The 14,085-nt window shown below is 43.5% G+C and overlaps 1 protein-coding gene across 1 annotated transcript in view; it reads right to left on the bottom strand.

Annotated features, from left to right (window-relative positions):
- The window catches only part of COL21A1 (collagen type XXI alpha 1 chain), a 236,612-nt gene that overhangs the window by 169,628 nt on the left and 52,899 nt on the right, over positions 1-14,085 (bottom strand). The window contains exons 2-3 of the mRNA XM_019496944.2: positions 9,583-9,708; positions 7,039-7,590 (exon numbers count right to left, since the gene is read on the bottom strand). Coding sequence (XP_019352489.1) covers positions 7,039-7,590; positions 9,583-9,670 — 640 coding nt within the window. The 5' untranslated portion in view covers positions 9,671-9,708. The remainder of the gene's footprint in view (positions 1-7,038; positions 7,591-9,582; positions 9,709-14,085) is intronic.

Here is a 14,085-nt window from a genome sequence, read left to right on the forward strand (position 1 = left end):
GCGTGTGGCCATTCAAGCGGTCAAAGAAGCGGTTGCGAAAGAGAATCCTGAGACGCCACGACAAGATGGCGCCGAGCAAGAGGGAGACCGTGTGGAAGAACTGGAAGAGAAGGGTGGAGCTTCGGAGGAACCCGCGAGAGTTTGGTCAGCGACTCCGCCCACCGACGCAGAGTCACTTCCGGCGACCACGCCTTCCTGCCGACGGAAGGGAGAATCGAGCGGAGGAGTGCATCCACCCCTCCTGCCTGAAGTAATAACAGCAATGACTCCCGCAGCAGTAGTTCAGCATGTAACAACAACTAACCGAGTTGCTACTGCCTACTATGCACCAGAACTGAACTACAGGATTTGTGCAGAGAATCAAGAATCCAACCTGAAGAAACTCTAGCTGTGTGGTTGGGACGTTTGGTCGTGGAACTTGGATCCGACCTGCTAAACCAGGAAGCAAGCTTCTTGGTCAGACAAGCTTCGTGGAGTAGAGGACATGTCACTGACATCGACATGGTGGCGTTCAACCTTCACTGGCCTATTCCACTGCCAGCGCTTGTTGCAGGACTGATCGGTCAGAAAGCCCACGCATGGTATGACAGACGGCCAGAACATACCGGCGCAGAGCAACTCATGCTAGTGATCATCGGAGTCTCGTACTATGCCTGGAACCCCAGAGCATGCGCGCTGGGACTGACATCACTCCAGCGAATAAGACCATGGCCTCACCGTCATCTACGAGATCCTGGAACCGTTCCAGTAACCATTCACAGCATAGATAGTTGTCTTGAGGTTTATGGGCAAAAGAACATCGTCGTCCTCCGGATTCTGCTTAACCCAATGGTGAACCAACCCGTGAGTAACCTCCTTCGTCAGTTGTCATGACTGCGTATCCTGATGGAGCCAAGATTATCTAGTGATCGGGAACATCAACACCCGACCGAGACTCAAGGCGCAAGACATCGCGAATCCGATCTTCCATCATTGCCACAGAGAACACCAGAGGAGCGATACATGTTTGGATTTTTCCTACAGCGTTCTGGACTCAATAAGCGGCAGCTTCAGATTTTAGGGGACGCAGGCCAATGGCAACTGGCCTATGAGTTAGGTTTCCATTACCTAGAAGAACTAGACGACAGCTCCTCGACAATTTCATCTAGTTGAGTGTGCAAGAGAGGGTAGTTTAAAGTAGCAAACACCTGTATTATATGTTTTAGAAATGATAGTGTAGTTCCATGGAAACTTTGTAAATATTTTGTTATACGTTAACTTATTTTTTGAGAGTTTTGTTTACAGATCCGGAATTCAGAGTGCGTGGCGGACAGAAGCCCCAAGAAGGATAACATCATCAAAAGAAGTGAGGGCCTGATGCGCGACTTCGCCATGACGCCCACTGAAGCCCTGATCGTGCAGTTCTTTGTTATGAATCTGATTATGTGTATATGTATTTGTGCTCGTTATTTGATTCGATCCCTAGAGGATGAACTTATGTTAGCGAATTTTGTGTTTATCCATTCAGTTTGACGACCCGTGGTAAGAGCTCTCGATCACCCGAGTGACGAGCGTGCAGCATAATTCAGCTGTGCCTTCAGCAAGGGGGGATGTCACAACCCAAGTGTGTGATTTTGTGTGTGCGCGCTTCGGCACTGCTAAATTATTTCCCGCCACGAGGAGCTTTCTTTGCAGGGTTCATTTCTTAGTTGCAAAGAGAAATGCACGGTGCAAAGGAGTTCCCGCCACCCGCATGCAAATTTGTGTCCCACTATTGGCCAGTTCTAAATTATTCCCACGTGGCGGCTAGTGATTGGCTTGCTAGCCGTATAAGAGGCTTGAGCGGTTTCCGCCCAAGTTGGAGGACTCCACAACCATCGGGAGGAGGAGAACTTCACGTCCCGTGAAGATCTCTAAGCGCTGCAGAGACTATCGGACCCAGCGTATACCTTGAGAAGGCTATAGGGGTCTGATCAACCTCTGGCCTCTCCCCGTCGCCGAACGATCCCTCGACGAACCCCTTCCCTGCGTGCAAGTTCCACAGAGCCTAGCAAACTTCGTGTGAGTGTATCCAGAGCTCTTTCTCCGAGTTGTTTTCTTCGGTTGACATGACGGGCTCGCGTGTTTAGAGCCTTCAACCGGATTGGGCTAGAGGTTCGCGTGGAAGGAACTCTTGTCCACTTCTCTTCTTTTCTGTCTGTAACCGCAACTCAAGCAAGTTTTCCTGCCTGCACCGTGACCATCTTCGGTGTAAGTAAAATAATCTTTAATCAACCGCTAAGCGTCCGTGCCTAATTCTAGTCCTCCAGCCTGCATTCCCCGACCCGCATGCCAGGGCTGCTGGCCACAGCCCGCCACACGCCCCCGAGAACCTCGGACTGCTCCCGGCCTGCACACCCCAAACCCTTCTGGTCCCCCCTAGTGAGTTTATAGAAGGTCACCAGGTCCCCCCTCAGCCTTCTCTTGTGAAGGCTGAACAGGTTCAGGTCCCGTAGCCTCTCATTGTAGGGTCTGCCCTGCTGTCCCCAGATCATGCGGGTGGGCCCTCCTCTGGACCCTCTCAATGTTGTCCACATCCCTCTTGAAGTGGGGTGCCCAGAACTGGACACAGTACTCCAGCTGTGGCCTGACCAGTGTCGCGTAGAGGGGGAGGATCACCTCCTTGGCTCTACTTGAGATGCGCCTGTGGATGCACGATAAGGTCCAGTTGGTCCTGCCGACCGTGACCTCGCATTGTCGGCCTATGTTCATCTTGGAGTCAATAATGACTCCAAGATCCCTTTCTACCTCCGTGCTCTCAAGGAGGGAGTTTCCCATCTTATAAGTGTGCTGCTGGTTACTACTACCCAAGTGCAGCACCCTGCACTTGTCAGTATTGAAACGCATCCTGTTTTTGTTAGCCCACCCCTGCAACCTATCCAGATCTTGCTGCAGTCTTTCCCTCCCTACTAGTGTGTCCACCTCACCCCAAATTTTGGCATCATCAACAAATTTGAACAGGTTGCTTTTCACCCCGTCGTCCAAATCACTGATAAAGAAATTGAACAGTGCGGGCCCAAGGACCGAGCCCTGGGGGACTCTGCTGCCCACTTCCCCCCAGGTCGAATATGACCTGTCCACCACCACCCTCTGAGTACGACCCTTCAGTCAATTTGCAATCCATTTGACTGTGTAGGCATCGATGCCACAGTCGCCTAGTTTTTTAATGAGGATGGGGTGGTCGACAGTGTCAAAGGCCTTGCTGAAGTCCAGAAAGACTACATCCATGGTGACACCTGCATCCAATGCTCTTGTGACCTGATCGTAAAAGGCAGTCAGGTTGGTCTGACATGACCTGTCCCTAATGAAACCGTGCTGGTTGCCCTTGAGCATCATCCCCGATGCCGGCCCATCACAGATGTGCTCTTTGATGATCTTCTCAAAGAGTTTCCCTAGGATTGAGGTAAGACTGACGGGCCTATAGTTGCCTGGGTCCTCCCTCCTCCCTTTTTTAAAGATGGGGACCACATTGGCTATCTTCCAATCATCTGGCACCATGCCCGAGCACCACAAGTGCTCGTAAAGCCATGCCAAGGGCCCAGCAATAACCCCTGCTAGCTCCCTCAACACCCTGGGGTGGAGAGCATCTGGACTTACTGATTTGAACATGTCCAGCCCCTCCAGAAGCACTCTAACCCGGTCCTCCTCAACCTTAGGTCTATGTTAACATAGAGTGTAATAGTAATGAAATGTAACCATGTTAGTTTTGTCCTGTAAGTAATTTGAAAATTCCATTTTTGTACTCTTTTGCTTGACATAAATAAATGAACTCTGTATGCCCTTTTTGAATGAGTGGATGTGAATGGTGAGAAAATGGCATAGAAACGGGAGAAGATTTAACTGTTTATGTAAGCAACAAAGCGCCAAATGTAAGTTACCAATCAGTAAACTAATTAATGGATGGCTGAAGAATCCCTTTGAGGCCTAAGACACAAGAGGAGATAACAGGGAGGAGAGAGGCACACATCCTGCCAGATGGGCAGCAAGGACACTCCAGGGCTGAGATGAGAAGAGAACGAATGAGAAACAATTGCAACAACAGAAGCTGGGTATGGAAAAACCCCAAAACACTGAAACAAAAGATGCCAATCCCTATAGAAGACGACTTTAAAAATACCAAGTTGGGTGAATCTCTCTCTCCACTGCTGTTCTCTAGGAGCACAGGCATGTCTGTTCATCCCACTCCAAGCTGCTATCTCTAAGATCTCTTCCTCTCAATAAGTCCTGGGCTGGCCACCCAGTGCCATTATGGAACAACTGCTGCTGGTAACTATATAATGTCTGAACAGAATGGTTGTATTTTGTTTATGTGCATGTGATATATAACATGTATGATGATTTCTGCATGCTTTATGTGAGTGGCGTGTCCAAACCTCTACGTCTAATTAATGTCATCAATAAACACAGCATTCTGCCTTATACCCCTTTATAAGGTCTTGCTCCTGATTTGGCAATTAATATTTTAAAGTAACACAGGTACATCTATAGACCCTGAGGGCCAAGTGGGCCATAGGCCAAGAGTGAGATCCAGGCACATCAGCAGACACCAGAGGCATGAGGGCATAAGGCCCTGTAGCCCCAGTGAGGGGCTGGAGTAGTGACCCTACTGAGGGGTAAAGTGTGAGGGGATAGAAGCCTGTTGAGAGGCATAGAGCCCAGAGCATTAACTGAGGTCCCAGTAATGGTGCATGAGGCCAAGTTAAGTCGTCAGACACCTGAGGCTGAGTTTGGGCCAGAGGCCAAGTGTGGCTCAGCAATGAATCCGGGGCAGTAATAGTGGATGGTTTGGGCCAGTAGCCTGCTGTAAGCCAGCTATGGGGCCAGGCAAGTTGGGAGTACTTTGGATACTATCTGTGAGATATGGGAGGTCAGAGCCATGAATTGCACCCTTGGCATCAGGGCATTAAAATGGGCAGCCTCCTGCCTAGAAAGATCTATTTATTTTACAAAAAAGCCGTGGCAGGCAAGTCAGATGAGCAGACTACCCTAGACAGGTGGGCAGGCCAATACTGTGACTCGCCTGGGGGATGGCCCCCTGTCATAGATAAACAGTATCGGTCCTTATGGCATCATATACATAGATTCCAGAATCAAGTCCCCATTTATTCCGTGGGTGATGTCAAATGGACCAAAGCCCCAAACCAAATCTTCGAAAACTGAAAATAAAGTCTCTACAGTTAGGTCCAATACAGTTTTAACTCTTTCTTATCAAAACACAGATGCATGCTTTAGTCAATGCAGTTCTGATCTGATACTTTATACTTTTTTTCCAGCTGGGCATTTAGAATACTTCAAATATGCACACACAACAAAATCTGTGAGCCACTTGTCCCAATGCAGTTATGCTGAAGGTGTCTATAAGTAATGCAAACAGGAGCTACTCACTGGGTGCATCTACATGTGTGCTTTATTTCAGAGCTGACTAATTACCTCCACAGTAAAGCTTCACAGTCTACATGCGCATCTGAATTAGGGCACGGTAAATTAACTCTACTGTAGGATAATACTGTCTGAGATAAGTACTATCCTACGACAGAGTAATTACATGCACTCAAATGCACATGTAGACTGACTAGGGCTGGCTGGGGTATAAGAGTGCTACAATGTGGGGGCTGCCTGCTGGCTAGCCTCACACTGTAGCAACCTCATGCCCCAGCCAGAACCTCTGCCACATGACAGCACCGCACAGAGGCCAGAGCTGACCACTCTCCCTGCTCCCCACTGGATCTCCTGCCATCACAGGGCTGCTCTGCTCTGGCTCAAACAGCTGCAATCCCAAGCACACGTGAAGACGCTGTGCCTGGAACCAAATTACTCCAGCACAAACTGCACCAAAGTTTACTGCTACATGCTAATTGCATGTATAGATGCACCCGTTAACTCTGATAAAAGAATTAAGACAAAAACCTAATCTTAGTTATTGAAAGCAGGACCAGGGGACGAATAAATGCATTCAAAAGTTTATCTATCTCAAATCATGAAGTTGATCCAACAAAAGGTATTACCCCCAAAAATCCCTGCCTCTCAATTCCTGAATGGTCATGGCTACATCACTCTATAACATTTCTTGCAAATTTATGCAATTAAAATAACCTATACATCAATATTTTGAAAAACTTCTCCATGCTTGAAGTTTTAAATTAAAGATACTTTGTTTCAGCTGACTAGTTTTCAGCTGGCTTGCTTCAGTAGCTTAGTTATAGCCTATTACATATGCTGGACTATTGTAATTATCATACATGTACCAAGAGACAATATTTATAATTGAAGTTAAAAGTTTGTACTTTTTTCAATGAAGACCACATTTTCAAATTTAAAAAAGGAAACTTATTTTTTCTCTTGCTGAGTGAAGAAATATTGGAAGTACATCTTTCAGTAACATTTGATATTATAACAAGTTCAATAAATGTACCATTGATGTATACCATATCTGTTGTAAAACTGAGTCCATCTGAGCAATGGATTTTGGAAGCAATTTTCTTTCTTTTTTTTCTTTTAATAGAAACATCACTGTTTTTCAAAGTTATTATACAAAAAATTCATTCAAGTGCAAAAAAGACACTACCAAGTATTGTTTTGCCTAATTCTTCTGAAAAATGTTCTTTAAAAAAAAAAAAAAAAAAAAAGGGAACATAAATATCATTTATGTCAACATAAAATGAGCAAAAAACTTTAAGCATTATTGAAGAGCTCCAGTCATTTATATTACAATTTTTTTCTTACACCAGGGGCAGCGAGGGGGATTACATATAAAATTGCATATACAACATGTTAGCACACTGTCTCTTCTCAAACTTACTTCTTTTTTTGAATGGGGAAAAAAATATTTAGATCTCACCATTCTAGATCAAATTCTTGAAAGTCTGTTAAGGAGCTAACCAAGATTGTATTTCACAAGTGGCTGAGCTGTACACTTACCAAAAGAACTACTAGAAAAAAACAAACACTATAATATGCATATTGGAGTGCACATGACAACATTTAAAAAATTATGAGTACCAAAGATTCATTAACATTTACCTTCACAGAGCTTCTGTTTTATTACTTCTCTTATTCTAGAAATTGCAATATAATCTTCAACGTAGAATACATAAGTTGATGAGGGTTTATTGGCAATAGCTCTAAGTTCTTCCTCCTCAATTTCTGAGCCAACACCAATAGCAAACAAAGTGATTTTGTTTTTTCTTGCCTCTGCTGCTGCATCTTTGACTTCATCTTGGGATTTGCCATCAGTGAGAACAACAGCTATTTTAGTTAGAAATCTTGAGGATTTGGCAAAAAGATGGTCAATCGCAAACTGGATAGCTCTTCCTGTTCTTGTATTTCCACCTAAATAGTGTATGGATTCCATTTCGCGGATTAGGTTTTCACTGGATACATGACTTCCTAGAGGGATTTCAAGTATAGGGTAATCACTGTACTGGACTACTCCAACTTCTATGAATTTTGGCCCTATATCAAAATTACTTGTAATATTTACAAGCCATTTTTTGATTATTTCAAAGTTTTCTGGGCCAACACTGTAGGAGCCATCCAAGATGAAGACTAAATCCACTGGAGCAGTTCTGCAACCTAAAAACAGAAATTATAACAGTAATTTTAGCAGTCTTCTTTTCCACTACATTTAAAAATGATATATAGCAGTAATTGTCTGTAATATAACCAACAGGCCCAAACATACTACCTGTTCTTTATTTATAATTCTCATATCAAAATCAACTAAACTTATTAGAGAGAACATGATTTTTGCTGTTGGTCCTGCAGACTTACATTAGTATTTGATAATCATTCTGTGCTCCATTTTGTACATCACCAGTCATAACAAACAAAAATTCTGGAAATCAGAAATGCAGCTAGCAACTGCATTTGATGCATGGGACAAAAAGAATGCATCTTTATTTTCTAAACATGTATTTGTCTTCAGTGACGACAATAATAATACACACTTACATTCAGCAACAATGTTATATTTCCAGAATCACAACCATATTTTAAAATGTATTGGTTAGCTATAGACATTATGCATATATAGCAGTAGTTATTTAAAAGCATTCAACCTCAATCAAGTGTTACTGACAGTGTATTATATTCTTAGCAGATGACACATGCTGTATAAGAGAACAATAAATCTTGTGTTCATGAGAACAGGAGTTAAAGGAGGATGTTTTAATCTTATAGAGTGTATTGCCACCGCATAATGACAGTTGCATAAACATTTCAGCACTAAGATACTAAATTCTGTTATGTAAAAGGTTCTCCTAAAGTTTTCTAAATACTGTGATTTTTGGAGAAGAGACAATGCAGGGGACAATTTCAGAATAATCAGAAAGCAAAAGCACTACTGCTTTGCACACTTAGGCCCAAATCTCTTGTAATTGGGTAAATAGGACTTAAGTGACTAAAGTTAGCTGAAAAGGGTATATTGAGCCACTTTACACAGATTTTACATCCAGTGCATCCTGAACAACTTGATTTGCCCTTCTGAATGTGCTCAAAAGGGATCTACTCAAGTCAATTGTCCTCTGTTGCAATCTTGTTCCACCCAGGACAACACAAACCTCCATGTAAATCCCTGAAATGTCATTCACAGGAAAGTCATGGCTAGAGACAGTTTGATATTAAAAGAAAAGAAAGAGCCTTCTCTTTTAAATTAGTGGTTGGGTACTTGCCCAACAGATGGGTAGACCCAAGTTCTAGGTCTCCTTCATCCAGAAGGGTTGGAACCTATATTTTCTACTTCCACAGGAGCCCGACCAGCATGCCATGCTTTTAGCAGGGCTAAGAGCACCTTCTACTTGCTCTGTTCAAGCTTGTGCACTTGGCAACCATGAGAGAGAGAAATTTGAAGCCTAAAGAAGAGCAAGCCAGAGGTTATCTGACTCTGGTGATCAATGAGAGGGGCACTGCACTAGAAGTAGGAAAGAGTCTCTCACCCTGACTATGGCCCCACTGCTATATCCATTCTATCCAGTAACAATTAAATGCAAAATGCAGAAAAAACACTTGGAGCGTAACTAGGGGTTCCTTCCTAATCACAGTTTTTCTGTGGCACTCTTTCAAGATGCTGTGCCCCAGTTATGCGCAGCACCTGGGACCACTGTCCCACTCCCAGGGCTTCAGGGGCTCAATCCTGGAGGACAACAGGGACATCTGTTTTTGCTGATCAGTCAAGCCCCCTCTACACATGAAGTTAAAAGGCATGATAGGATCTAATAGGTACCTGTAATATTCACAGTTTCATGCCATCACAGAAGAGTAGTCTAAAAATAGACATAAATTGCCCAAAATGCCATTTGCATGGCTCACTTTACACAAATTAGTGCTACTTATGTTGGATTTGGCCCTTAGAGAGTCCATATCCCTTAGAAATTTTCTGTTAAATTACAGCTCCATCATTAGACACCTAATATTTTATCTCTTCAAAGAAAAAGATCTTTAAATGGTAGGCAATCATGTATCAGGGATGTTTGATCAGTGAAAATTACATGCAAAAAAATGTAGGTGGACCTGAATGCAATGGTTGCTTTTAACTAGCCATAATAAGAAAGAAGGAGCATCTCTTACTTGCTCTTGTTTCACCATCTTCAGCAGTGATGTAATCCTGAAGTAGCAGAATTAAAACTGCCTGAACAAACTTTATGATCTGTGCCATGTATACTGTATTTCCAATGCCTTGACTCCCAAATTAAACTAGGGAAAAAAACAGCACAGTTAAAATTAAAAGAAAAAATATATCTAAACTATTATACTTTGCCACTTGTGCATCAAAAATTACTTTGGACCATGCCCAGCAATGTCCATTTATTCACACGAGTAGTCCTAAGATTTGATTCAAAGTGGAACTCAGCACATAACTGTCTCTTGAGACACCTAAACCCAACATTTAGATGCTCAAAAATCTTTTTCAGCTTGGAGGCAACTAGAATTCTTTAGCCACCTAAATTTCTACCAAACATCTACTCTCTGCTGCTAGGCAAGTAGAAAATTACCAAAATCAGCACCTGGTCAGACTGGCAAACTATAGGCAGAATTCTACTTCACCTACGGAATGACCTAAGTGCAGCTTGTAACAGTTTCGGAGTTTTCTTAAATTGGAAGAGGCAAGGGAGGGTGGCAAAACAGGGTAGCACTCATTTAAGAAATACATAGGCTTTTGTCATAACATCTGGACAAAGCATGCTGTTGCCTATGAAAGTTTGTACAAATCAAGTAAATAAGCTCATGAAAGGAGTGGGAATTCGGAAGTTAATCAGCCCTTAGATGACTCTCCAGCAACTCTGTGGATTTTCTAGGCACTTAAACCTGGATCACCCTAATGGTGCAATATGCCTACATTTTAGGCATTTAAACACCTAAGTGTAAGTACAGGTTTCCCTTCACTTTATGCTGTACATATGTTCCAGGAAAATGGCACACAACTCGAATTTGCATAAAGGGAACCTACTTTACAATCTAACAAATAGGGATACATTCCAAGACCTTGACTGTACTGACCCCTAGGCCCATTTCTACCACTTGTACAATACAGGGCATGGTCTGTATGTTCCACGTTGGGATGTGGCAACATGACATGCGAGCCCAGGAATCTCTTACAGAGGATTCCCAGGGCACACGTTCAAGTGGTTTGCACAGCACCTGGAGCCACTGTCCTGCTCCCAGGGCTTCAGGGGCCCAATCCTGCAGGACAACAGGGACATCTCTTTTTGCTGATCAATCAGGCTCCCTCTACACATGAAGCTAAAGGCATGATAGGATCTAATAGGTACCTGATGCACGCAATCACGCCTCCTGCCATGATGTGCGCAGCAGGAGGCACAACTGTGAAATCGTGCATTAGACCACATTATACCTTATTACCGGTGCAGGGGTAGCCCAATCCTAGCTCCCCCTGCAGCAGCAAGTTCCTGCAGCTGGAAACCCCATGGACCATGATCGTCCAGCCCTGAGGGCTTCCTGCACACCTGAGCCCTAAGGATTGCAAAAGCCATTATCCCCAAGGTCCAGGGCTTTCCCATACCTGCAAGCCCTAGGGATCATGGCAGCTGTGATCCTCAGGGTCCAAGGGCTTCCCACACTCCCAAGCCCTGGGAATCTCTTCAGTTTTTACACTGGGCATGATGTACCCTTAAGGCTACGAGGTCCATCAGCTGACAGGGGTCCCTACTGCAGAGGAGACCCTGCTACACTCGCAAATTAAAGCTCAGTATAAAGTAGCTATAAAGTTAGTTCACATTTTCAAGGTCTAACTTAATAGCTGGGTGAAGCTTTTTGTGTAATAGCTACTTTGCACATGTAACTTGTCTCCAGATCACTGCAAAATACCCATAACATATAGAGGGACCTCAGATAAGCTGTGCCAGGACACATCCACAACAAAAACAACATCTGCTTTTAGCCTACAAAGGAGATCTTATCTTAATATTACCATTAAAAAAAAAAAAATCATTGACCATAAGTCACTTTCACAAATTGAGGTGTCAAACAGGGAAACATTGAATTTCATGCATATTTCAATACTACAAGAAGTTGTCATGGTTAAGCAGTATTTCCCTGAAAGTTCTGTAGATGGATAACACAGGACTAGATCCATAAGATGGTCCAGTTCTCAAAGCCTAACTGTAGTTTTCACAGTGGACTCAAGAGTCTTGAGTAAATTAAGCTAGGTTCTTAGGATTACATTTCTAGGCATCTAAGCATCCAGATTTGGTAATCTACAGAGTATTTCTGGTCATCTAAGTGAGAAAAATGACACTGACAGAGACTGGCATTTTATTCCTGGACGTGTAGCATTGTGCACATGGATGACTATGCATGACTACATAGTTGCACATAAAGGGTGCATTCAGAGAGGATTCAGTAGTATGATTAGACCCCTCCCCCTTTCAGACCATGCCACAGAAGCAGCAGCCAGGGGCTTTTTGAAGTGCTCAAAGCAGGTAAGTATTCCCCACTCCCCTCTGTACTCCACATCTGTTCCCCAACCAACCATTCTGTCCCTCTCCCACCCACTACTGCCACTGTTACCTACTGACCCAGGGGGTAAGGGGAGCTCTAGAACTTCTCCTGCCCCATTCCAGCTGGGCAGTGCAGGGCCCAGCTCAGCTGGGGACTCCGGCAGCAGCAGAAGGGTTTCCTCTTCCTTTCCCGTGGCTGTTCCCCGTTAGTCTGGGAGCAGGCTCAGGGAAGGGGAATGCTATTGCCATTGCTGTTGGTTGAGCTCTGCTCCCCACTCTTGGAGTGGGGCAAGAATGACACAGGAGCAGCCCCTGCCCCTGGGTTAGCCAGAGGTGGCAGCAGCAGCAGACAGACATGGGGATCTGCTGATAAGACCAGGAGGGAAATGTGAGGGTGCCAATAGGGAAAACGGAATTCTTATCCGATTTGGGCACTTAAAAAAATCCCCCACAACAGCTCTTTCAACCCCATAGTTCAGTGGCTACGGCACTCACCTGGGAAACCAAATTCATACCCCTCTGGATGAGGGGAGCTCAGAACTCCAGATTTCTAGCTGAGTTAGCTCACTTAACTATATGGGAGAAAAAAAAAAGATAGGAACGTGCTCAGTCTCCACCTTATTTTGTTGCCAGTCCATATACCCAGTCTAGATGCTTATGTAGTGGTTCTCAGATATAGATACACATCTGTGTACAATTGGCATTTTGGCACTTAGATGACCAGGAAAAACTAGATCACCCTGAAGCTACAATGCATAGATAGATGCAAGAATGAAAAACAGAAGAGCCAGCACTGAAGAAGGGAATCACCAAACTAGACAGGAGGAATTGCTGAAAAGAAAGATGAATCTTAAGCCCCACTCTTCTTTCACTGAACCCTCTCCCACAGTCACAGGCCTACATTAAACTTCTTACATAAAACTACTGTTTCTATCTTTTGTTCAACAGTAGTTACAGCACTAAGGTTATGGAAGACAATGTTGTTGAAGTCACAAAATACTTCCATAACAACCATTTTGCTTCAGCTTCACTGAAGAGAGCAGGAGGATCCAAACTAATTCTCCCTCAAGATGCTCGATGGAATTCTGTGGTCAATGGTTTTGAACAATTTATTAAGAACTGGCCTATTCTCATAAAAATTTGTGAAGAAAACCGTGATTAAATAGATGGAAGCATCTCATCCAAAGTATCTAACACTGGATTAAAAAGGAATGTAGAGGATATGCTCAGTATACTGAAGCCTATATCCATAGCCTTAAACAAACTTGAGAGATTGTTGCTGCATTGCTCATGCTGTTGAAATTTGGAAGACACTTCAAGAGACACTGGAAAAAGACATACCTAACCAGAAAGTTAAACTGCAGGCAATAAAGAAGCGAATGAATCAAGTACTAACTCCACCTCATTTTCTTGAGAACATTCTCAACCCCGGATATAAAAGACAGATGCCTAACTTCTGAAGATGATGCTGCCATGGCAGGGGCATCTCAAAATCACTCCTCAGTTACGTGTCATAATAAATATCAGGGCTGGAGGGGAACCATTTAAACAGTACATGTTTACTGATGATGTTTTGAACAGTTACTCCCCTGAATTGGTGGAAATCTTTAGCCAGGCACCTTAGCAGATGAAGGAACTCTGTTTCAAGCCAGCTTTTCACAGCAGTAGCATCCTCTGCAGGTACAGAGAGAATATTTTAATTGTTTGGTATTATTCACTCAAAGCTAAGAAAAAAATCGACCAAGAGTTGAAAAAGCAGGAAAACTCATATTTGTTTCAATCTATGAATAAAAATGACAGTGGGAGTGGGGAAGATGAGATCTAGTTGTAGAAGTTTTAAGGACAGCATGCGTCTAGTGTTGTGATGACTTGTCTGTTAGAGTTAATAAAATTTGAAAATTAAAATAATGGAGTTCAAGGACAGATGTAAAATGCTGCATTGAGTTATAAATTAACATGTTTTAGTGATTGCATTTGCGCTATTTGTTTAAGAAATGTGTGAAGAAGTATCAGTGGGAAACTTGATTTAAATCAGTGGTTTAAATCAGGGTTTTCTCTTGGTGATTTAAATCAATCCACCCTGTTACTAATTTTAAGATCCTTCTGAATTCTA

This window comes from Alligator mississippiensis, chromosome 1 (assembly GCF_030867095.1).
Source record: "Alligator mississippiensis isolate rAllMis1 chromosome 1, rAllMis1, whole genome shotgun sequence".
Lineage (NCBI taxonomy): Eukaryota > Metazoa > Chordata > Crocodylia > Alligatoridae > Alligator > Alligator mississippiensis.